At 40.6% G+C, this 25,712-nt stretch overlaps 1 protein-coding gene across 6 annotated transcripts in view; it reads right to left on the bottom strand.

The window, feature by feature from the left end:
• The window catches only part of LOC145347693 (ERI1 exoribonuclease 3-like), a 360,320-nt gene that overhangs the window by 304,782 nt on the left and 29,826 nt on the right, over positions 1 to 25,712 (bottom strand). For 5 of the 6 annotated variants that reach the window (XM_080195394.1, XM_080195393.1, XM_080195395.1 and 2 more), the window contains 2 exons: positions 17,233 to 17,349; positions 3,975 to 4,034 (listed from right to left, as the gene is read on the bottom strand). In XM_080195394.1, coding sequence (XP_080051520.1) covers positions 3,975 to 4,034; positions 17,233 to 17,349 — 177 coding nt within the window. The remainder of the gene's footprint in view (positions 1 to 3,974; positions 4,035 to 17,232; positions 17,350 to 25,712) is intronic. The other variant, XM_080195399.1, reaches the window with a different exon arrangement.

Here is a 25,712-nt window from a genome sequence, read left to right as displayed (position 1 = left end):
AGCAAAGCAGCATGGCCAATCCACCTAACCTACACATCTTTGGATGCGAGAAAAAAGTGAAGCACCCGGAGGAAACCCACAGAGACACAGGGAAAATGTGCAAACTTCACACAGTCATCCGAGGATGGAGCCAAACATAGGTTCCTGGTGCTATGAGGCAGCAGTGCTAACCAGTGTATTACTGTGCCGCCCATCATATCCTCCATTCCCTGCTCCCTCGTGTATGCATAAGCTTCTCCTGAAATATGCTAATGCTACTTTCTTCAGCTGCTCTGCATGACAATGTTCTCTACATTCACACAATTCTCTGTGTAAAAATGTTGAAGAATCGTAGTGTGATCAACTTTGTTGAAGGTTATGCAGAAATTTAGAAGGAAAAAGAGGCACATGGTGACAATGGTTAAAGTCATTGAAAATGTCATTTTGTACTTTAATTAATGTTGAAAGAATCTGTTTGTAAAGGCTGAAATGTGAAGTTGTGAGAAAGTTGGACACAGGTTTGGGAGGCAACAAAAGAGTCAAGAACTTTACAGAGGAAAGTAAGGTTGGAGTTGGAGCAGTAGCTCACAACAGAGGGGATGAGAGGGACTTTTAGGAAGACGTGATGATTGTGATTTTGAAAAAAAGTGGAGTAGTTGAGGAAAGAGAACTATTTACAACGTCAACGAGCATGGAAGCCAGGAAGGGAATTTTGGATGCCAGCAGTGTGGACAAGGGAGCAGAAGGATGGTCTTGTGGGCAATATCAGTTCAGAGAGGGTATTAGGGGAGTTAGAATGGAAAGCACAGTAAAATGTAGGTTCTGACTAGGACAGGGAAGAACATTGCTAGGAGTAATGGCTTGATGGCAGGGGGAAGGGAGATGCAAAAGAGACAGCTTAACAGATGTTCTAAATCTCACTGACAAAGAAGTCCTTAAGTTCACTGTACTTGTTGTTCCAAGTGGAGGCAGCAGGGTCAAGGGAGAGAAGTTTGAGGAACAGTTGGTAGTAGAAAGAAAAACTAGGGATTACTGTTATTGTGCGAAGCGATCTTGGAGTTGTGTGTGTTTTTCCACAAGACAACAAAACATGATCATGCTTGATGTGATCAAACCGGTATGGCAATGAATGGCTAAAGCAGTAATGGGCCAGATATGCTCACCCGTGTTCCTTGGCTTGAGGGAGGGAGCAAAGATGGGTGCCACAGAATGGGCCCCATCTTCCCTGTTGAAGATGCAGGGAATAGCTCACTATATACAATTTATATAGTTGAATGCTGCCAGCAGGTAAAATTAACATAAAAGTGGCTATATAATTGTTTCTCATGGCTAACACTGTTCCAATATTGCAAATTGAATATGACTTGAAGATGACAGTGTAATTGTCTGAATGTTTTCAGCCAGGCTTGATTCCTGGAACAGCAAAAACAAAGCCTGCTTTGCTAACTGTAAATGTTAGTTGCCAACAGGTTTGTGTTGCATAAGAACATAAGAAATAGGAGCAGGAGTAGGCCATCTGGCCCTTCGAGCCTGCCCCGCCATTCAATAAGATCATGGCTGATCTGTCGTGGCTCAGTTCCACATTCCCGCCCTCTCCCCATAACCCTTAATCCCCTCTCTTATCAAAAACCCATCAACCCGCTTCTTAAAAATATTTAGCGAGGCAGCCTCCACCACCTCAACGGGCAGAGAATTCCAGAGATTCACCACCCTTTGAGTGAAGAAGTTCCTCCTCAACTCCGTTCTAAACCGCCCCCCCTTTATCTTGAGGTTGTGCCCCCTAGTCCTACTGTCCTTTCTGAGCGGGAAGAGCCTCTCCACCTCTATCCTATCCATCCCATTCATCATCTTATACGTCTCAATGAGATCTCCCCTCATTCTTCTAAACTCTAACGAGTACAAGCCTAGTTTATTCAGCCTCTCCTCATAGCTCAACCCCCTCAACTCCAGCATCAGCCTAGTAAACCTCCTCTGCACTCCCTCCAAGGCCAAAATATCCTTGCGTAAGTATGGCGCCCAAAACTGCACACAGTACTCCAGCTGCGGTCTCACCAATGCCCTATACAGCCGCAGCAAGACCTCCCTACTTTTATATTCAATCCCCCTCGCTATGAAGGCCAGCATCCCATTTGCCTTCCTGACCACCTGCTGTACCTGCAAGCTGGGTTTTTGCGACTCATGCACAAGGACCCCGAGGTCCCTCTGCACTGTCGCCTGCTGCAGTTTTTCTCCACGTAAGTAATAATCCTTCCTACCATTATTCCTACCAAAGTGGACCACCTTGCACTTGCCAACATTAAATTCCATTTGCCATTTCCTGGCCCATTCGCCCAGCCTATCTAGATCCTTCTGCAGACTCTCCACACCCTCGGCACAATTTGCCATTCCACCAATCTTGGTGTCATCAGCAAATTTCGACACCATACACTCGGTTCCCTCCTCCAGATCATCTATATAAATGGTAAATAGCTGAGGCCCCAGCACCAACCCCTGAGGCACTCCACTAGTCACCAACCGCCAATCCGAATAGCACCCATTGACCCCCACTCTCTGCCTCCTATTTGACAACCAATCCTCTATCCACGCTAACACCCTACCCCCAACTCCATGTCCCCTGACCTTCTGCAATAACCTCTTGTGAGGTACTTTGTCAAACGCCTTCTGAAAATCAAGAAAGACCACATCCACCGGCTCTCCTCTATCCACTGCCCTAGACGCATCCTCATAGAACTCCAGTAAATTTGTCAGACACAACTTCCCCTTAACGAAACCGTGCTGCGTCTGCTCTATCAAGCAATTCCCCTCAAGATGCCTTGCTATTTCCTCCTTGATGACAGATTCTAACATTTTACCTACAACAGACGTTAAACTAGCCGGCCTATAATTCCCCGCCTTTTGCCTGGCACCCTTCTTAAACAACGGTGTAACATTAGCCGCTTTCCAATCTTCCGGCACTTCCCCGGAATCCAGCGACGTCTGGAAAATAAACAGTATGCAGTTGCAGTATGATATTCTCTGTTAAACTGCTATGTTTTTTCAACATGGTACTTAATCAGTTTCTCTAAAACAATGGCTATCATTTAAGAAATAAATGACTGTATGTGGACAAACTGAAAATTTTAAAGGCAATATTTGATATGATTTACAAATGTACCAAAACCCAACAGTTAGTCTACACATTCTAACCGAGCTCAATATAACAAAAACATCAAAAGTTCTCTTCTGAATTTAAATGCTAATTAATCAATAACTACATGGAAATGAGTAGTGTTACGGTTGTTTAGAGGCAGACAATAGCAGCCCAGCTATCCCTGTCTCTCATTCCCAACCAAGTAATCAGACAGAGATTCTGGAGTTTTAAATTGGCCTTTAGTCAAGCTATAGCAGGGATGTATGACTTTCACAAGGTGACATAGAGACTCCTTGAGTGATACATGGAATGAACAATTATACTTTTAGTTATCTTGCAAGCAACTTGCATTTATTAATCATAAGTATACATTTGTTTTGAAGTCACTGATATCCAACTATAGCTAGTAGTTCTAATTGTTTAATTTATGTCAGACGAAGATAGTTAACCAGTTACTGTCTCTAATGTTCAATTACTAATGAAATATGCCCTACACCATGGCTACACCATCCAAATAAGGTCACCTGCAGACCTTAGTTGTTATGGCTATTCTCTTTCTTGTTTATCAAAGTTCCCATGTTCTTGTCGCTTGTTTGTGCAGCCCATCTGTAACTGTGGGAACTGCACAGAAACAACTTCACAGCAGCTTTCCAGGGGAATTCTGCTGTACTCAATTCACAGGGGAACTCTACTGCATTCAATGATTGTAACCCCTTCAAATAATGTTAGCAGGACTACAAGATCATTGAATACAGTCCAATGCATTCATTTTCACTCACTCTGATAAGCCAATATTATAGGTACATTAGTGAGGACAAAACATAGTTCAAAATGAGGTCTTGTGCTAAGATATCATTTTATTCACCTGAAGGACTTGCCGTAATTTTGGTTTCCCATCCACCATGGACTGCACAATCCCTGTGAGCTATAGGTAGAAAATAAGAAATCCAGTTACAAACAGATGAAGTTAAAATAACATGGCTGATGATTGTGTGCATTTTGAGTTTTAGTAACATGTCAAAGCGATAAGTTTGACAAAGGACGATACAGAAACATAAAAAGGCAACCTCTGTTCTGAAGTATCACAAGGGATATCCAAATCAAAACTACTATGGTGATCTAAACTAGAGCAGAATGTCCAATCTACAGTTAAAAGTTTGTCTTAGATAAGCTCTGCTGGTCACACCTGTAAGCAATTGAACATCTATAGATACATAGATACTCTACAGTGCAGAAAGAGATCCTTCAGCCCATCAAGTCTACACTGACCACAATCCCACCCAGGCCCATACCCCTATATCCCTACGTATTTTTACCTGCTAATCCCTTTAACTTACACATCTCAGGACACTTAAGGGGCAATTTAGCATGGCTAATCAACCTAACCTGCACATCTTTGGACCATGGGAGGAAACCAGAGTACTCACAGGAAACCCGGAGGAATAATCTATATTCAAGATTAAGCACAAATCTACTTATATATCATATCTTGAGGGTGCACCAAAGGTAACCTTAGGCATCTGAACTACATTTGGAATCTTTCATATATGCTCTTAACCAAATCTGCCAAGTGCAAGTGGAAAACCTTTCGTGACACAGGCTAAATATAAATTGTTAAGCTGCTTTACTTATAGACAGCAAGTGAACGTAAAAAGTAATAGATGTAATAATATCTATTCAACTGGCTACAGAGAACAAGAAAAATTAAGTATATCATGCTGTTCCTATTAAGCAAGTATGCTTCACTAGGCCAGGTTTCTTCCCCTGACTGAGTTGCTTGACTGAATGCCTGGATCCCTCTGTTCTCCTCTCCACGCTCCCAACCAATAGACAGCTCACTCTATGACTCCTTCTCCTATCATTGATCTGTCAGCAATTGTTTCAGTAAAACCAAAATGTTATCAAAATTTGCAGTTCTACTGCCAACCTTATTAAGGCAAAATAAAATTGTATAGGATCATGAAATCACAAAGACTGGAGGATAAGAAGCATGAACCAGAAATTGCCATGACAATAATGCAGAGTTCACATTGCCCACCGTTATTAGTGAGCTGAAAAAATAGCAATTTGTGATGAGGAAGAGGTACACCATTCATTGTGAATGACCATAAATCACTGGATAATTTGCACTGCTCAACAATTAACCTCACAAAACAAAAACACGCCATCAACCTACCAATTAATGTAAAGAAATTGCAGAATTTGTGATGTAAATATGAAGGAATCTTCCTGCAGCTGGCATTTCACATTGTAAGGATTTTGATTTATGGTTCTGACATTCTACTCAACCTTGGAGGTACAGAAAGATGTCTCACTCCTGCAGGTAAATTTTCCTACAGGTTTTTACATTTTTAATTTTCTTTATATTATTTTCATTATCTCTCACTTAATCCAATCTTCTTTTCTATCCCTTCATTTTTCTTCCTGTAACTGATTTGACTCAAATTCACTCTATTTCCTTTGCCATTTTTCACTTGGTACCATTCTCTACCTTTGAGTTGCAATGCTTAAGGAAACAGACCATTAGACCTGATGTTCATGAGATTTCAAATATCCACACCTTCCTCAGTGCATATTTTCAAACAAAAATTCTCGGATCCAGAATGTCAGGAAAGAAATCCCATTCATGCTATTTGCCATGAGATGTGCCATACCAGCTATTCCTGGGTCAATGTTTCTAGCTAGCCATCTATTACACCAATTAAGGCTGCATCTTAATTGTTTAGTCAAATCATCTCTCCTTTTAATTGTAAAACAGCAATTGGAAGAAAATCTGAAGCCTCTGATGTTGGGGGAGGACATCAGAGGATTGGCCTGTAATGGGAGAAAGAAGAGGAAAAAGGCAAGAAATATAAACGAAATACATATTTTAAAAATTTTCATAATTTAATCTATCGATCAGATTTTAACCAATTGCAAACATCAGAATACTTAGATGAGAGAAAGCCATCAGATGCTCTTGTGGCAGAGTCTTGTTAAATAAAATTGGAATAAAGCAAATCTTTATACAAAATAGTTATTTGATAAATATTTTGAAACAGAAAAACAGTTTCCTACTAAAATAAGGCAGAAATCCCACATAAACAGCTCACTCTGATTTGGCCAAAGAAACTCACCAAATATCAATTTAACCAACCTGTAGGGTTGATAACTGCTAAGAGAAAACACTTGGTTTGTTAACTACCATTCTGACTTAAAGAAAATAAACATTATGTACTGATTAGAAGTAATTCAACAAATAACCTTACACTCCTGGAAGATTAGGTACTATCAAGTTTTCAGTGCTCAATTTATTTTGCCTTAGATTCATCAAAATTATTCAAAAACATTGAGAGTAGATTTGAAAACAGTCTTTCGATCCTAGAAGTGGGTTTCAAATTGAAGCAAATGTTCATGATTCTAGTTTGCTCTCTCTGCTAGCTGTTAACAACCTTAAAATAAATCTTTGTATAATATCAACCTTATTCTTGGTCAGCGTAAGTCTAGATTAGAAAACTATTCAACAGAGGTTACTAATTTGGGATATCACTCAAGACACCCATAAAACTGGCTGTTCTATAACAGCAACATCTTTGATTTTAAGGCAAGAACATCTTCCTTTCTCAACCACAGACCCAAAAAGTAAAGACAAAGAAACAGGTCACTCATCTCATTTGTTGCGTGTGCATGTAATTAGCTTGATGTATGTAACTAGCTGACATATTTGCCTAAATGATAACTGCTCTTCAAAAAAAGTTGATTACGAACTGCTGTTGAGATATTGCAAAGACTTAATAAGACACTGTGTAAGCGCAAGTTATTTTCTGTAGTTGATCAAAGTGGAGAAAGAGAAAAGAATTTCCAATCCCCAATGTAAAAATAACTCAAAACTGAAGACTATAAAAACTATAAAATTATACCAAGATGAATGAACTGCACAAATACAAGTAATTGCAGACTACTTATCATCTTTGTTCATTTGATATTGATCTGATCAAGTTCAGTTTCCTCAGCCAATTCAAGAATGATACCTTAAAATGCACTGCTTTACAGAATGTTGACATATTAGCAGCTGTTCACATCTTTTACTCCATGGTCACATGGTTTTAATCACTGTGACATCACAAAATAGGTGAAATGAGAATACTTGAGAAGTAAACACTGAATGGTTACAACATTTAAAACAGCAATGCAAGTTCTGTATTTTCAGTAGGCATACAAATCAAAATTTCTCATAAACAAATAGTTCTACTATTATGTTTAGTATAAATAGATGTTTTTAAACCTACACACTTTTTTTAAGAATAATTTTAATTAGTTGAGTAGAAGAAGTTCATCTTCTGGGAAACTAATACAGTTTTTATGAAAACATATGTACTATATTTTTAAGATTCAATATTATTCAATTTGGTGCATCACAACAAAACGATAAAAGTACTTCCTTTAAGTGGGGATGTGGCAGTCAAAAATGATATCAAAACTTGTTCATGCTTGGGTAATTTTTTTTAAACTTGCTACAATATAAGTGAGATGTTAGATATTAAAAACAGCATCAAGCAAGAGGGAAAATTGAAAAGAATATAACTAGAAAAATGAGACTCAAAGGCTGCTTTGTTTCAAACTATGAGCTGAACAATGATATTGCAATTTGATTGATGGGTGTTCAGATACATCCAGTGTTGCGAATGCTCTTCAGAATGTGGTGGAAGATCAGTCAGGCAGGAAAGTGGACTTCTACCAAAGCGTGGAGGTTCTTCAACGTGAAGTGTAAAGGCAGTTAAATTCTGGCAGAATCTTCCCTCCAGAACAATGCTGAAATCCATCACTTTGAAGCCAATTAGGAATGTCATGGCAGTATGATAATGATTTTAGAAAAAAAAACAGACATATAATATTGTAGGATACAAATAAAACTGCCTTAACATTGGGAAATATAATCTTTGTCCAAATAAGCATTCTGTCTTGGTATTTTTAGCCCTCATGATTATGACAACAGGGAAAACGGTTTTACATATCTAGATAAATTGCTGTATCATGTGGTGAAACATTTACACTGACTTGTTCATCACAAACACTATTATCCAGGCACTTATCTCATTTTTGTAACTTAAATGTAAATTTCCAGTAGTTACCGCAAAATGCATTGAGACAACGTTCTCCCATTCCCAGAATAATATTCCTTCTTGCAGGCAAGCTTTGTACCAAGAAACTAGGGAGCAATTAGGGAATAGAATTCTTCCACTTTGAGACGAACACAGGAAATCTCCGACCTCGCCTGTGGCTGGGATTCTCCAGTCCCGCTTGTAGGGACTGAAGTTTTGGCTGAGTGCCAAATTTCCTGTTCTCACTGCCAGCAGTGGCAGGGCGAACATCACTGGAAAATCCCACCCCAAGTGCCATGGCTGGGACAGGCAGATGGAGGATTTCCTGCTGAGGGGGCTGTCAGGAAAACATGCCAAATCTTCCAGCCTCAATCTCATTAATAATGCACTTTGGTGTTTTACACCATATCCAGTGGCAGAGCAGTCCTGGATGGCACATAGTCTGTTGCCATGTCCAGGTGCCATATTGAAAAGGCATCCAACATCACTGACCCACTATTGAAGAAAGGAAATGGACCATCTGAAAATGAACACTCTTGAGGCTGGAAGGTGGACCCTCTCCAGTGCAAAGAATATGGAAGGTTCACCTGCAGATACACCATTGACCCACTGTGGTGTGGTGTTCCAGGATACAGAGTTGTGGGCAGCCTCCATTCTGAACTCCAGAGGCAGCCCCAGGCATTGTTCAGATGAATCCCAACATCTGCACCTCACTCTTTTCCAAATCTGTTTCATGTTGGTATGCTTTCCCCACTGGCATTGTGGAGAATCTGGTGTGTGTGTGTGTGTGTGTGTGTGTGTGTGTGTGGTGGGGGCGGCGACGCCTGAATGTGAATGAGGTCAGGCCAGCCTCCAGCACTAGCAGATTTTACGACTGGTAGGCACCAACTGACGATCCCACTTAAATGTGCAACCGATTTCTGGCATCCCACCATTTTATTCCCCAATCGTAGCACTGAACCCACCAGTGGAGGCTTGGGAGAATTCCACCCATCATGTTAACCATTAGATTTGCAACCCCAATTTTGATGCAGATGCATTTTGAAAAGCACCATGGCACTTTACACAACTGCAATTAGACAAAATGAAAACTGAATCAAAGGAAAGAATTCTCCCATTTTGAGATCAAGTACGTGGCAGGTACAGGAGTGTGGAGTGTTTTCTGCTGTGGAGTCTGAAAAATATGAAATATTCCGGCCCCCACCTCACTAATTATGAGCCTAGGTGTTCTGCGCCATGTTCATTGGTGGGGTGGGGGAGGTGCAGGCGGCAGGTTTTTAATCATGCATAGTCCGCCATCGTGTCTAGGTGCCATATTGTCCAACATCACTGAACCTCTTTTGAAGAAAGAAGATAGGTCTACTGAGAATGAAGGTAAATCTCCAGGAACATTCTGAGGTTGGAAGATGGACCACCTCCAGGACACCTAATCTGGAAGGTCCATGTACAGCTGCACCCTGATCCATAGCTGTGTTACTGCAGAGTCATGGACAGCCTCCACCTTGAACTCCAGGCATTATTCAGACAAATCCCGAAATCTGAAAGCCACATTGCTCCAACTATGTTTCACACTGGTGTGTTTTCCCAGAGTCATCCTGGAGAATTTGACATGGACGGTGGGGGAGGAGGGGGTGGGTGGCAGGCTTTCATCTACATCCATTAGTGGGATGCAAATGAGATTCATGCCAGCCTCTGGCACATTTCCGACCCACTATGGTGGGCACCAGTGGAAGATCCCATTGAAAATCCACACTGGTGTGAAATCGACTTCCGGACCTTCCACCATTTTCGCCACTGCCACCTGCCATTGAATTCACCAGCTTACGCTTGGAAGAATTCTTCTCAAAGACACTTAAAAAGGGAAACTAAAAGTTTTGTCAAAAGAATGAGTTTTAAAAAATGGAGTGGTTTAGGAAATTCCAGAGCATAGGGCAGGGATGGTTCAAGGCATGGCCATCAATCCTGGGTCAATAGTAAAGAGTTTTGATAGGGAAAGAAATGCATAAGAGGTTGGTCAGCAGGTGCAAAGTACTCGGGTCCAAAGACCTGGAAGAGGTTGTGGAGATATATTATGGCAAGAGCTTAAAAGGTATTTAAGCATAAAAATGAGAAACTGAGAAACTGAGAACCAACGTTGGTCAGCAAGGAGCAATCTGTGACAGAGATATCCAGTCACCAATCCAAAAAATCCTTCATACAGTTTATATTGCTTGCTGAAATCGATAAGGAAAACAGTAAAACAAAACAGTACAGGAATCTTTTCTTTGATTTCCATATACGAGTTCTGACAATTAATTCATGGAAAATGAATTGAAACTATTGTAATGCTGCACACTACTGAGAAAGAAGGAGTAAACTTAGAAACAGTTCATTGGCATTTAAATTCAAATTTATTCAGTAGCAAAAGCATCACCTAGAGACAAATTGCTACTGATCTCCCAAAAGTAATTAAAAATAGTTAAAAGCTAATCTCAGGTAAATGTGTATTTTGAAGTCTATTTTTATCGTGCAAAAATAAAGATACAGGTGAACTAATATTAGGTACTAGATATTGAAAGAGGGTACACAAAATTTAAAAGTTTAAATCTAATCTAATTCATCTGTTCACAAGCTAGTAATCTGAAACCAACATCTTATTTAGAATATTAAATATGAGCAAAGCCAATGCATAATTCAGCTACTATAAGCAATAGATTTTTATATTAAAAAAATACTCCTTTTTCAAAAAGCTGGTAGTAGCAAATTTCATCTTTTGCCACTTTCAACTTTACAAGTTTTAAAGGTAGACTGTAATGCCCAAAAATACAGCGACTGTCAGGTCTTGAAGGGAATAATTCATTTGTATAGTGCTTCATTATGTTATTAAGATATTTCAAAGAACTTCAAATAATGGTTTGCTTTCTGGAATTCTGGAGAAATGCATGAGCAAATCCATTCTGCATGCCTCAGGTACAGTACAAGGCCAAAGTAGTTTTTAAAGGGACGTATTGATATTGTTAGTCTTGTGTACATCTCGTACAATGATTTTCAATTAAAACAAACAAAGGCAAACATTTCAAAATATTATTTAATCTGCAGAAAGCAATCGGTTGATAGCAGTCAAGTTATTTGACTATGATTTTCATCTTTCCTTTTTTCGTCTTTTTTCTGAGAGTAAACAAAAATTGTGAATGCTTAAAATACAAAATAAAGGACTGCCAATTTTCAACTTTTCAGATTAAAACTGGCTTCAGAAGTGAAGAAAAAGTATGTTGATGACCTTTGTTGTCCTCGGCCGACTTTTTAATATGCTATGATGTACCATGTACAAAATATGCTGGAAATAACCATAGTACCGAAACAGCATCTCAAATACCAAAGTAATTGTACTTAAATTATTTTGACACCTAATCAGTAATATTTGGCTCCATAGTTTTGCTAGTGCCATTCAGCAAGAAGGAATTCCTCCACTAGTACAAAGGAAAGGGATTGTAAAATACTTTCAGGTTAGCTGCTGATTGATTTCTACTAGCTCTGTCTGAGTTTGCAGAAGTGTTGAGAGTTTTCAGTTCCTTTTTAAAATTGATGAAATCGTCAGGGAGCGGTGTCGCACATGGTAAAATCATTGTTTCTGACTTCAAGGGTTTTGGTGAGGCCACTTGCTCCTATCGATAGGTGCTGTGGTTATCATCTCTCTTGGCTTGCAACATGTCAGGGGAAATGAACAGAGGAAGACCAGCTACTCAAAAGAGGGAGGAGGAGGAGGAAAGGGAGTAGGGCCCTTAGCAGGATGCCTTATCCACCAGAGCTTCAAGGTGAATTTCTCTCATCTCAAATTAAGCTAGGGAAAATGTGTGCAATGTCTCTGCTTCACAAAGGAAGTGCTCATGGAAATTTGTCAAGTCTTACAAGCAGACCTGCAGCCTCAGAGTGGGCTGAGGATGGTGCTTCAATTGCCTGAACACTTCTTCATGCAGGCTGGAGTAGTGAGATCTCGAACGTCTTCCAGTTAGCCATCCACTGTTAGGTAAGTTGTGTTTTTTTATTCATTCATGGGATGTGGACATCACTGGCTGGACCAGCATTTATTGCTCATCCCTAAGGGCATTTAAGAGTCAACCATGTTGACATTCTTCATGCAAGGAGAGTATATTCTGTTGTCTCTGGCTAGAAAGGAGCAGTTGGAACATACATATGGCTTTGCCAGAATATTATCCTTGATGCTGGGCATTATTGGCTGCACATACATGGCTTTGCAGGCACTGCATCTGTAACCGTAAAGAGCTCTAAATCCCTGAACATGTAGTTGATGTGCAATGAAACCATGCTTTGCACATCGTGCAGGTGCTTGCTAAGTATCCTGGCAGCAGTCACAATGGCCTTGATTTTATGCCCGAATTCACTGAGTGCAGAAAAGGCAATGTGTGCGCAAAACATTCATCTCACCAGCGAGATCTCATTTTCCCCACCCCTCACTGGTGACGTAACAAGGATCCATCCAGAAAGGTCGGGAGCATCATTCCAATAAATTAACATCTCATTAAAGCTTGCTATGCAGAACACAGCCCTTGCCAGGTGTATGACAAGCAGTTGAGGAGGAGGAGAAAGGAGGCAACCAACATATCTCCTTCCCGGTGGGCTGTCTGTACTTGCCTGTTCTGAGGAAGCAACAATGAACACAACTCGAATTCCCCAATCAACAACAGTCTCACACTTGCCTTTCCTCTGTCACTGACTATCACATGTGCTCTTCAACATAACGCTGAAATAAAAGGCACCAAAAGACAACCACTTCAAACCAACTTGATCATACAAAACATCCAGCATTCTACAAAAAGAAAATCAATGAATTACCTGTGTGTATTCTATTAGTGTGTTTTTCAGACACCTTTGCCTGGTCGAGAGCTCCTATGCAGTTCTGCCCTGGTGGTTCCAATATGGAAAGCGGAAGGTTGCTGTCATTCAGTGAGGGAAGACTTAAAGTGGAAACCTTCAAGCAGCTCTAAGCCTAGATGATGCAGCTTTGAACTACCCCTTGGCTGCTTGTACAGCAGTCTGGTTGACTGGTATTGGCAGCGGTGCTGGCAGAGTAGCAGTGGAGGGAAGTTGAAAGAGGACTGTAAGTTTCTTCTCCAGAAAGCCACTGTCACTCCTCCAGGATGGTACCTCAGTAATCCAGTAGTCTGTTGGAGCAGTGCTCTTTGTGCACTGGCAGCTGTAGCCATAATTGCAGCAATCTGATCTTCACATGGCAGCAAGCTGCACTTACGTACAAACAGAGATTGCATAATTTTAGCATCCACTCCAGCACTGGAGATACTGGGTGGCTCCTGCTTGTAATACAATGGAAACTGAGGCATTGGGCGTCAGATGATCCATTGTAGTTAGGCCTGCAAGTGCTCTCATGAAGCTGCTCACCACTTACACACTGGAAAGCATGGGAACCAACCTCTTTTCAAAATTCTGTGTCAAGTTGGTGACAAATTCCTCTATGCTTCTCTACTGTGACAGCAGGTTTTGTGATAGGCCTGCCATTATACCAAGCATTTCAATGCGAAAGCCAATCGGCCTTTTTCTGTACAGAAATTCTTTGAAATCCTCATCCAAATCCCCTATAGCAGAATTCACCTTTCACAGAGCTAACAAAAGTGCTACTCTTTTCCTCTGCCCAAAGTTACAGGCCACTCATGCCTAGTGCTCATCACCTATACAGCGCAGACCAAAATGGATGACCTCACGTTTACCAACATTGTACTCCATCTGCCAGACTCTCACCCACTCACTTAGATTATCTATATCCTTTTGCAGACTTTCAGTGTCCTCTGCATGCTTTGCTGTGCTACCCATCTTAGTGTCATCTGCAAATTTTGACATACTACACTTGGTCCCCAACTCCAAATCATCTGTGTAAATTGTAAACAATTGCGTTCCCAACACTGATCCCTGAGGCACGCCACTAGTCACTGATTGCCAACCAGAAAAACATCCATTTACTCCCACTCTTTGCTTTCTGTTAGTTAACCAATCCTCTATCCATGCTAATACATTACCCTCTACGGCATGTGGTGCCAGTATCTGAGCTGATAGCTATAAGATCAAATCACAATATTCCTTCATTGTCTTGCTCCTGCACTCTCATCCATGGGGTGAGAGTATTCAGCAGGTACTGTCACCTTAAGTTGTGGCTCAGCTTGCTCTACAAAGAGGTATGGCATAATGTGTTTGGGTGATATAGCTGTCATGCTTGAAAAGCTGGCATTGTGTGTAAGCTGACAGATGTGAGTGTGAGCATGTGAGGTAAGGTGAGGCCATGAATGGTAAGTATTAGTTCTGCTTGAGAACTAATGTTGGCACATCATTGAAGGGTTAAGTGGTGAATGAACTGATGTGTGAGGCTTGTAATGGTTCCTTTATAAGGATACGGGGTTTGAAGTTTTAACCATTGAGCTTAATCATTTGTGTGAAATAATTAAATTTATTTTCGCAGTGCAGTCAGGATCTCGGGACTCCATTGTTAACATTGTGTATCTGGATTTCCAGAAGGCATTTGACAAGGTGCCACACCAAACACTGCTACATAAAATAAAGGTGCATGGTGTTACGGGTAATGTATTAGCATGGATAGAGGATTGGTTAACTAACAGAAAGCAAAGAGTGGGGGTAAATGGATGTTTTTCTGGTTGGCGATCAGTGACTAGTGGCGTGCCTCAGGGATCAGTGTTGGGAACGCAGTTGTTTACAATTTACACAGATGGTTTGGAGTTGGGGACCAAGTGTAGTATGTCAAAATTTGCAGATGACACTAAGATGGGTAACACAGCAAAGCGTGCAGAGGACGCTGAAAGTCTGCAAAGGGATATAGATAATCTAAGTGAGTGGGCGAGAGTCTGGCAGATGAAGTACAATGTTGGTAAACGTGAGGTCATCCATTTTGGTAGGAATAACAGCAAAATGGACTATTATTTAAATGGTAAAAAATTGCAGCATGCTGCCATGCAGAGGGACCTGGGTGTCCTTGTGCAGGAATCTCAAGGAATTGGTTTGCAGGTGCAACAGATAATTAGGAAAGCAAATGGAATTTTGTCTTTTGTTGCTAGAGGGATTAAGTTTAAAAATAGCGAGATTATGTTGCAGCTGTATAATGTGCTGGTGAGGCCATTTCCTACTTGAGAAAGGATATACTGGCACTGCAAGGGGTGCAGAGGAGATTCACTAGGTTGATTCCAGAGTCGAGAAGGTTGGTTTATGAGGAGAGACCGAGTAGATTGCAGCATAAAATTGGAACTCATTGGAATTCAGAAGAATGAGGGGAGATCTTAAAGAAACATATAAGATTATGAAGGGAATAGATAAGATAGAAGCAGGGAAGTTGTTTCCACTGGCAGGTGAAACTAGAACTAGTGGGTATAGCCTCAAAATAAGGGGATGCAGATCTAGGACTAAGTTGAGGAGGAACTTCTTCACACAAAGGGTTGTGAATCTGTGGAATTCCCTGCAGTTGAGGCTACCTCATTGAATGTTTTTAAGGCAAGGGTAGATACATTTTTGAACAGTGAAAGAATTAAGGGTTATGGTGAGCGGGTGGGTAGGTGGAGCTGAATCCACGAAAAGATCAGCCATGACCTTACTGAGTGAGAGAGCAGCCTCAAGGGGCCAGACAGCCTACCCCTGCTCCTTGTTCTTATGTTCATTAATAAAAATAGATCTGCACTCACTGCATTTTCAATGTTGATTTTGAGGGAACCCCTGACCTCTTTCCTCTTGTCCACTTTCTGCACCAAGATTTTCAGTGCTGCATCAGAATCATTCCTGATGCACCATTTTCAATCTTCTTCCTGCTGTGAGACTTTTTCCACAAACAGTTCTGGCACCTGCTGCAACCAAAATGCATCTTTACTTTAAGAGGTGCTGGTTGGCTTTAAGTTGTATAGGCCAGTTTTAAGCGATGCTAGCCTCACACAAACATGGGTCCACTGCTGTGGTATGCAGCCAGTCAGCAGTGTGTGTACTGCTAAGCTGCATGCTACCATTATTTAAATTAGGAGGCGACATGAAATTTGTGTACTGCCGACATTCTAATGTTTGGGCACGGGTTCATTCAACCTTCTAGCAGTATTATCGAGTGATACTGAAATTTTCTCCTCGTAAGTCCTATTCTAGATATACAAGTGATTCTTATCAAAAGAAACAGATGTAGGCAATAACATCTGAAGATAGTTTCTGTTTGATTCTGCTGCTTTTATGCTCAGATTTTGGTACCATATTACAAATTGGAGAATTATAGTTAAAACCATTTATGCTACACAATCTTTTATGCTGGTGAAGAGTGAATTTGCCAGCATGAAACCTCACCAATTCCGATTGTGCCCGAAGTGGAAACATTATCTCAATGTTTACATGTAACCTTCTAAAAGCTAGCTACCAGTTTCTGGCGTTCAGAGGAGGGTTTGTATTCCAGTTTACAAATGGATGTCAAATGGAAAAGAAGTGATAAATCATAAAGATTGCGGGATGCAGCAATTTACTGCATCTCTAGTTAACCCCTTTGGAGGTCACTGTATCAATTCTCCCACATAATTATTTATCAACTAAACGACAGCCTCCAGAGGGGTGATGTTCAATTGATTCACACAAATCAACTGGTCAAACAGTTAAAACAAAAGCCCTACAAGGTGAACTAAACTTATTTTATTCCAAAACCAAGGGTCACTGTAGCAATTAACACATCACCATCAGAGATCACTAAACCAACATCTAAGATCATTTACATTATCTCAGCAAACAGCCCGAACATATGTGGTACTCCCAAGCAGTTCCTCAGTAATAACTTTGCATTTTGAACCTTTCACTTAAAGCAAAATGTGAAACAGTGTTCTCCTCCTCCACCTCAAAGTAAATTGTACAAAGTCAACATCTATTAAATATGGTATTGAGTGTTGGTCAGACAAATACAATATATTGAAAGAATGTTAATAGAAAATATTTCCAGATGACATTTTTACACTAACACAGGTAGATTGTATGAAAAGTACAAGGATACTGGTTATTTTATTAAATCCTTACCTCTGTACAAAAAGGCGTAAGCTCTGAATGCACAACTGGTTGAACGTATGTATGAAACTCAGATTCAATTTCCAGTGTCCTGCCATGTAGTTTTAGAATTGGGAATTCTATTATTTCCTAGGGATGTGGTGCAGGGGTGGAAGAAATGAGAAATATGGCAAACACAAAAGTTAATTTCTTCTCTCTGGGATATCTGCATAAAACTGAAAAGTTGTTAGATTCATGTTTCAAGATCTTAAATTGATAAATACATGATTATTACAAGCATTTTAAACAACTAATCCCTTTTTTAAAATGCTAATGCCTAATTAGATTTAGATTTTTATTTTAAACAGTTATATGGCAAATCAGAAATTTTATGACAAGCATGGATTCATAACATTTTCAAGTATTCCATATTACAAAGTGCTGCCCTTAATAAATATTTGTTCTCAGGTGGGGGATTCTGGTGAGGCTAGATTTAACGTCCAACACTAAATGCCCTGAAGAGGTAATGTTGAGACTTCTCCACAAGTTGTTGGGTAACCAGCAATAGAAGGGAACCTTAAAAAAAGAAAAAGAATGTTAAAAAAAGACAATGTTGGAAATACTCAATAGATCTTGCAGAACCTCTGGAGAAAGAAACAGAGTTAACATATCAAGTCTTTGCACATGCTTGGTGATTGCAGATTGATCCTTAAAGAGGCAGAGTATGGGTGACATGCCCCAGGAAATCAAAGGAGCAGAGAATCAGGGAATCCGGGGAGCAGGTCGGGAGAAGGTCGGGGTCAGCTGAGTAAGCAGGGTTTGCTGCTCCAGAACCTTTTTGGGAGCTGGCTGTAGCCATCGTTTGCAAGCTTTTGTTTGGATTTTGCCTATAAATAAATGTTACTGCTTTCTCCTTAACTGGTGAACAAGAAATATTACTTCAGCGATGAAGAAAAAAGCGAATCTTGAACTGAGAGTATACAATTTCTGTTGGAGTGAATTTGAGACAAAGAAGTGGAATTACAAAAATGCCACTCTTTGGATGAATAGATCCTTTTGATGCCTCTGGAGAGGAATGGATGCAAATCATAGAGCCTTCGAACTATTACTTTCAGACCAATGAAACAGAGGAGGAGGTGAAGAAAAAGGCAATCTTCCAGACTGTGTGTGGAAGTCAGGCTTACAATTTGATTTGCAGTCTCACAACCTCAAGAGCCCCAACTCCAAGTAATTCACTGAATTGATAAATTCAAATTTCCATCCAAAACCATTAACTGTATTGCAGAGATTTAAGTTTAACTCAAGAGGAAGAGCCCAAGGGGAAACTATTGCAACTTATATCATCAGCAAATATCATAGCGCTGCGGCTTTGGAGCCACTTTAGCTAATACGCTGTGGGACAGATTAGTCTGCAGTAATGAGGCTATTCAATGGAACTTACTAATAGAGGCTGATATAAATTTTAAGTGAGTAGTAGAGATAGCACTGGCAATGAAGAGCACTAAAAAGGCGCATAAAAGTTATGAAATGTGCAAAATAGTGTCATTCACCAGAAGGGGCAGGAATCCGCAGTGAGCAGTGGTGCCAAAAATGAAGATTTAGTAGCGAAGCAGGAAATGAATTCAGCCACAGAAAAAACAAGATGATTTAGAAGAGAAAATCAATTGGCAAAGATTGAAGCAGCATGTTACACGTGTGGGGGTAACCACTTGCAGGCGTAAAGAGGCTGAACGTTTCGTTTTTGTCACAGGAAAAGCCATGTAAGGTATTGTGCAAAAGCAAGTCAGATCTACCAGTAGCTGATTAAGTAGAGCACGACAAGTATATATAGTGGATTTTATGGCCTTATTCTTCCTGAAATCGTAAAACCCTGCCCTAGGTCAACAGAACATTTGATGGTCCGCCTCCTCGCCTGCTCTGATTTCTTTGATGGGCAGCATGGTAAAATTCTGTCATAATGTGGAAGAAGCTAGTACCAATGATTTAGATGTCCATTCCCTGTTTGTTCATTTCCTGAGGCTGTCTTGATAAACATACACAAAGGTTTGTTCCAGTATACGTTCCTGCCCTTTGTTAGCATGTGTTATTTTCCAGGGGACAATGGAAAGTCTGTTTCAAGGGCTGCCACAAATTACAGTATATCTTGATAATGTTCTTATAACTGGATCAACAGAAGTCGAGCACTTAACTAACTTGGAGGAGGTGCAAAAGAGATTTCAAGAGGCTGCCGTTTGCCTCAAGAAAGGGAAATGTACTTTTCAAGCCACCAAGGTAGCCTATCTGGGTACTGTGTAGGTGCACAAGGATTACACCCCGTGGAAGAAAGGGTCAAGGCCATAAATGTGGCACCCACCCCCAAAAACACATCTGATCTCAAATCATTCTCAGGTATAGTGATTTACTATGGGTGTCTTTTTTTAAATCAATCTTGCCAAAGTTATCAGTCCCCTTGTATACACTGCTAATGCACCACTGTTGGTTTTGGAAAACATCCCAGAAAGAAGCTGTTAACAGAGTAAAATAATTGCTGCATTCTTCAAACTCGTCAATGCATTCTGACCCAAGATATTGGTGTTAACCTGTGATGCCTCTCCAAATGGCATTGGCACAGTGTTGTCCCATAAGATGGATGATGGATCTGAAGGGCCACGAGGGTACATTTTGAAAACCCTCTCAGAAGCTGAAAAGGGCTACTCACAGATCAGGAAAGAAGGATTATCAATAGTTTTGATGTCAACAAAAATTTGTAGGATAGCATTTTATTGTTGTTTCTGTTCACAAAATGCTTTTGGGTCTTTTTAAGGAAAACAAGGTTATTCTGCCAAATGCATTGGCAAGAATTCAACATTGGGTGTTAATCTTTTCTGCTTACGACTATACCTTCAAGAACCGCCTGGAACACACAGCAAATGCAACTACACTTGTTGACTACCTTTGCAAGAGACTGTTGCACCTCCTCAGTACTGCTGGAAATTGTCATGACGTTGAATCTCTTGGACACATTGTCAGTCTCAGTGAAACAGATCAAGTAGTGGATCAGTTGGTATCCACTGCTGTCCAAAGTGAGGAATAGGATACTATTGGGTTTGGCTAATAAGCCAGTTTCTGAAAAGATTAGCAATATTTTATACAACAAGATGACTTGAATTGCAAAGATGGCATCATTGCCCTGGGGAGCCATAGTCGCCCCTGTACTAGGAAGAGATTGCTCCTAGCCGAATTACACAGTGCCCATCCAGGAGTATCTAAGATGAAGATGCTTGCCAGGAGCTATGTCTGGTAGCCTGGCACTGATGCAACATTGAGAGCCTATTCAAGCACTATAAACAGTGCCAATCACACCCAAGGTTGCCTGCTGCAGCCCACTGCACCCACGGGAGTGACCTGGTCAGTTGTGGTATGAATCCACATTGATTATGTTGGTCCATGCATGGGCATAATGTTTTTGTTCCCTGTTGATGCACATTCTAAGTGGATAGAAGTGTTTGAGGTGCGGTCTCTGATATTGCATGCTACAGTTGAGAAATTACACCAATGTTTTTACACCCACAGAATACCTGAAGTCATAGGCCGGAATTTTATTGCCCAGCCGCCACAGGAGTCGGAGCAGGTGAGGGCCGACCATGGAAAGGTCCGTTGATCTCAGACGGGATGTTATAGTTTCAGGATGCGCGAGGCCATAAAATCCCGCTGATGGTGTCTGATAATGGAACAGCCTTCACGAGTGCTGTGTTTCACTTCACCATCCTCAATGGTATCAAACACATTAGGACTGAGTCTTACCACCCAGCACTCAAAAGATTTGCTGAATGAGCTGTCCAAAGTCTGACCTTTAAAAGCTGTCAGGAGGTACCTTGGAGACTAGAATCTCACAATTAATTCTGGGCTATAGGACCAGTTTGCATACAACAACAGGAATCCTGCCACCAGAGTTGTTAATGAATCATTGTCTCAGAACTGACTGAGCCTCATGTTTCCAAATTTTCTGGGAAGGTAAAAAGCCAGCCAAAGCAGTCAGTAAACAAACTATGATTGACATAAGTCAACACGGTCTTTTCAGTGGCTGAAGCTATGTAGGTGTTGAATTTCTGGAAGTGGAGTAAGTTGGGTCCCTGGAGTCGCTGTATCCAAAACAGGACCACATGTCTTATCAAGTGTACGCTGAAGGAACAATCTCCATTTGAGGCAGCAAGAGTTTCCCCAGCAACCAGTACTGCCATCAGGACCTATATCGCCATCTGGGAATGTTGTCGACTAGCAAAACAGCGAGGTACCAGGCCATCCTGTTACAAGTGAAACTGACGTCCCCATGGAAGCAGGTGGAACTGAAATGCCTGTGTCTGAAGAGACATCTGCAATTGGTGTTTCAGCTGAGAGCGCTCCAGTGGAAGCATCCCAGTTAAAGGTGTTACGCCGGGCCACTAGGAATCAGAAACCACCCTAAAGACTTAATTTATAATGGACTGGATTCACGTACTAAATGTTTCATTACCTGACAATGTGTAAATTGAGTATTGACATTTGTATAAATGGAATTAGAGTGGGAGAAATGTTGTGATTGTACCTTTAAGGAACAATTTGCACAGTAAGGGTCACATGATTGAGGAACCCAGAGGGGAGCAAAGTGAGGAATCACGTGGTAAACAGGGCCAGCTTTTCCAGAACCTTTTCAGGAGCTGGCTACAGTCTTAATCTGTAAATAAACATGTTGGGTGAGATTCTCCAGCCTCCCAGCCACATGTTTCCCGCCAGCAGGAGGTGGGAATTCTTACTGACGTCACCCCACACTGGTGGGAAATCCAGAGGTGGGGGTGTGCTGCCAGCGGGATCAGAGAATCCTGCTGGCATGAATGCACAGAGAATTCCACCTGTTGTTTTTCCCTTAGCTGGTGAACAAGAATTATTACAATTTGACACTTAAAAATGTTATGAAGCCATGCTTGTCATAAGATTAACTTCCAATTAGAAATTTTAGGGATGTAAAAAATAAATTGGTGGATGCAAGTTAAAAAATGGTAATGCAGGTAATAATGGACAGAGGACAGACAAACCTCGAGGATCTGATAGATTCCACCCTAAGTTATTGAAATAAATTGGTTTGGAAACTATAGGTATGACAATCATAATTTTCCAAAACTCTCCAGATTCTGAAAGTGTAATTTTGGACTGAAATATTGCAAATATCAATCCATTGTTTAAGAAGTAAGGAAGGGAGACGCCAGGAAACTACTTACCTGTCAGTTGAACAGCAGTTGTGTAGAATCTATCATTAAGAATAGTGATTGAGCACTGGAGCAAATGTCAGCTGATCAAAGAGAGTCAGAATGCATTTGTGAAAGCTATGCAATGTTTGAATAACCCAGTTGAAATTTTTAAGGAGATTGCTAATATGATACGTAAGAGAGTATTAATGGACATTGAAGATATGAATTTCCAGAATGGCATTTGATAAATTTTTGCAAAGGAATTTATTTGCAAAAATGAAAAGTAATTAATTCGAAATAATCTTGTAACATAGATTGGTAATTGGTTGAGAGATAAGAAACAGAAAATAGGCAGGCCAGTACAAATTGGGTGCAGGGAATGATTATTGCATTAGAATGGGTAGTCCCAAAGTCAATTGGGCCTCGGTTCTCATATCGATCATGCCAAAAACTGTAGACACATGCTGCGGCCTTTGAATTTCTGGTCACTGCAATGACATTAAGTTGTGGAAAAGGGGTCAACCAGGGAGGGACAAAGCAGTAATTGGAAGATATGGGATGCAGAAACAGGGAGAAAGGCAGGCAGGGGGGTAAGAGGAAACAATGACTAGGTCGAAGTTGTAAGACATTGATGGAGCAGTATGTAGTGAGCAGTGGCCAGCAGTCACTTACACTTATACTGTGGAGTCAGTAAGAATGCTAACCTTTTGGGCTACTTTCTGTTTCCTTTCAGGTGGAGACACTGGGTCATCATCTGAAAAATTGGGTCATTCTCTTCCCATCATTTTCCAAATCCCTATTTTTCCCCTATACCTCTCACTCTCATTGTGGCCGTTATCCCTTCACCTTCCATTATCTCTTCAGCTTCTCATTATTTCTTCCTCCCACTCCCACTATCATGTTGATACAATGCATCGTTTCCACTTACCTTTGATTTTTCCCTCCCTAATGCTGTGAAGGTCAACTGTAATGTGGCTATTACTGTCCTGGCTAAGAGTTCAGCCACTTACTTACTCCCAACCACTAGACAGTGGTAGACAGCACAAAAATTCTAGAGCAATTCCAGGAACAAATGTGCTGCTGGTAAGTTCATGATGAGTAGGGAACAAAACCCCAAAGAATAATATGCAGCTCTTCCATTAAATTCATCTGGAAACTGGTTGTACACACAAAGGGAGAGAACTTTCAGAGTAGAATAAACTGATGCAAATGTAATTTTAAGAACTATTTTTGACTGATTCACAAAAGTACTATTTTGTTCCCTAAGGACAAAAAAGTCCATACTTTTAACTCATTTCTGAAGTGCAGAAGTAGTATGTAGGGGTAATTCTCAATAATACAGTTTCAGTAAAGATGTTTTATCTGCAAACAAAGATCTGAAGCTATGCAGATAATAATGGGGCACGGTGATTGAGGTGAAATCTAGTTGAGGGGTTTAAATAATCTAAAAATAAAAAAATATTTTTGATGCTACGGTAGAGTCAATGTTACTTAAAAATAAGGCAAATTTCAATTTCTTCTTAAATCACTGTTTTAACTTGATTGGTTTGGCACCAATGTCAGCATTATACATCCTTTACACACAAGAAAACTATTGATTGAGATACCACCATTACAAATTTACATACAATTTACTTAGTTACAGCTGTTGGGGCTGGCATGGTGCAATGGGATTTCAGATTGTCCTTTGAACTCCAGAATTGGGTTCAAATTTAAATGTGGCAAAGTATACTTTCTGAATTTAAGAGCAACACCCAATGGACACATGGTCATAGCATAAAACTACCCACTAATTTGGCAGTCCCACTAGTATAATAGTGGTACAGAATGGGTGAACTTCCGTGGTTAGAATTAAGACACACTACTTAGTGAAAAAAGATTGGGTGGAGCTACAGTCTGTATCTAATGACCCATTATACTTAGAACGAAATCAATGATCAGGAACTCTTTATATTGGATTCTGAATCAACTTCACCCAGCTTGAATAACTTGTGGCCATTTAATTTATAATACATTGGACCCCGCCACCACTGTGCATGTTAAGTCAATAGCAGCTCAGCAATATATGTAATGACATCTTAACATTTACAGTTTTCTAAATGGGACTTGGGAGTCATTGCTCAAGATTCTCTCAATGTTAACATGCAGGTTCAGTTGGCAGTTAGGGAAGCAAATGCAAAGTTAGCATTCATGTTGAGAGGGCTAGAATACAAGAGCAGGGATGTACTTCTGAGGCTATACAAGGCTCTGGTCAAACCCCATCTGGAGTATTGTGAGCAGTTTTGGGCCCCATATCTAAGGAAGGATGTGCTGGCCTTGGAAAGGGTCCAGAGGAGGTTCACAAGAATGAAACCTGGAATGAAGAGCTTGTCATACGAGGAACGGTTGAGGACTCTGTGCCTGTCCTCGTTGAAGTTTAGAAGGATGAAGGGGGATCTTATTGAAACTTACAGGATACTGCAAGGCATGAATAGAGTGAAGGTGGAGAGGATGCTTCCACTGGTAGGAACAACTAGAACCAGAGGGCACAACCTCAGGCTAAAGGGACGATTCTTTAAAACAGAGATGAGGAGGAATTTCTTCAGCCAGAGAGTGGTGAATCTGTGGAACTCTTTGCCACAGAAAGCTGTGGAGACCAGGTCATTGGGTGTCTTTAAGATAGAGATAGATAGGTTCTTGATTAATAAGGGAATCAGGGGTTATGGGGAAAAGGCAGGAGAATGGGGATGAGAAAAATATCAGCCATGATTGAATGGCGGAGCAGACTCGATGGGCTGAGTGGTCTAGTTCTGCTCCTATGTCTTAAGGTCTTATAGTGTGTCATTTCAAGAGACTTGTAAACCAGACTATGAAACTGCTCAACAGTTTTACTGTAGTCATTTTCTCCAGGATTCAGGATTAGACCATTCACCAAGATAGACAATGGGGGTGGGTGGGGGAAGTGAGCATAGGAGTGTCTAGTCTTGACACTTTAGTCGTCATAATGTGAGGCAGGTAGTCTTTCCATCCTGTCAATTTCATGTACTTGTAAGTCCATAATGGACCACTTGGTAATCTCCTCATTATCTTAAATACAGCGTGGGGAAGTTTAGAATTCTTTAATTTTGAAATACCAATGTAACAAAGATTAGATTTGTACAAATTCTGACCAGTGAGTATTTTAACCATGATTTATCTTCCATTGCTGCTGAAGTAATTTAATGAGGGCAATACAATAATTTCTTTCATAAGCAGATAACAGAGATTTATGCTGGAACTTAAAACAGTTACCAAGCTTTTCTGTAGTTTGTGGTTGTATACATTAGAAAA

This window comes from Carcharhinus amblyrhynchos, chromosome 9, assembly GCF_965287045.1.
Source record: "Carcharhinus amblyrhynchos chromosome 9, sCarAmb.v2.hapA, whole genome shotgun sequence".
NCBI classification, from domain to species: Eukaryota; Metazoa; Chordata; class Chondrichthyes; order Carcharhiniformes; family Carcharhinidae; genus Carcharhinus; species Carcharhinus amblyrhynchos.
Note: the sequence above shows the minus strand (reverse complement) of the source record. Positions and strands in the feature narration are given on the sequence as shown.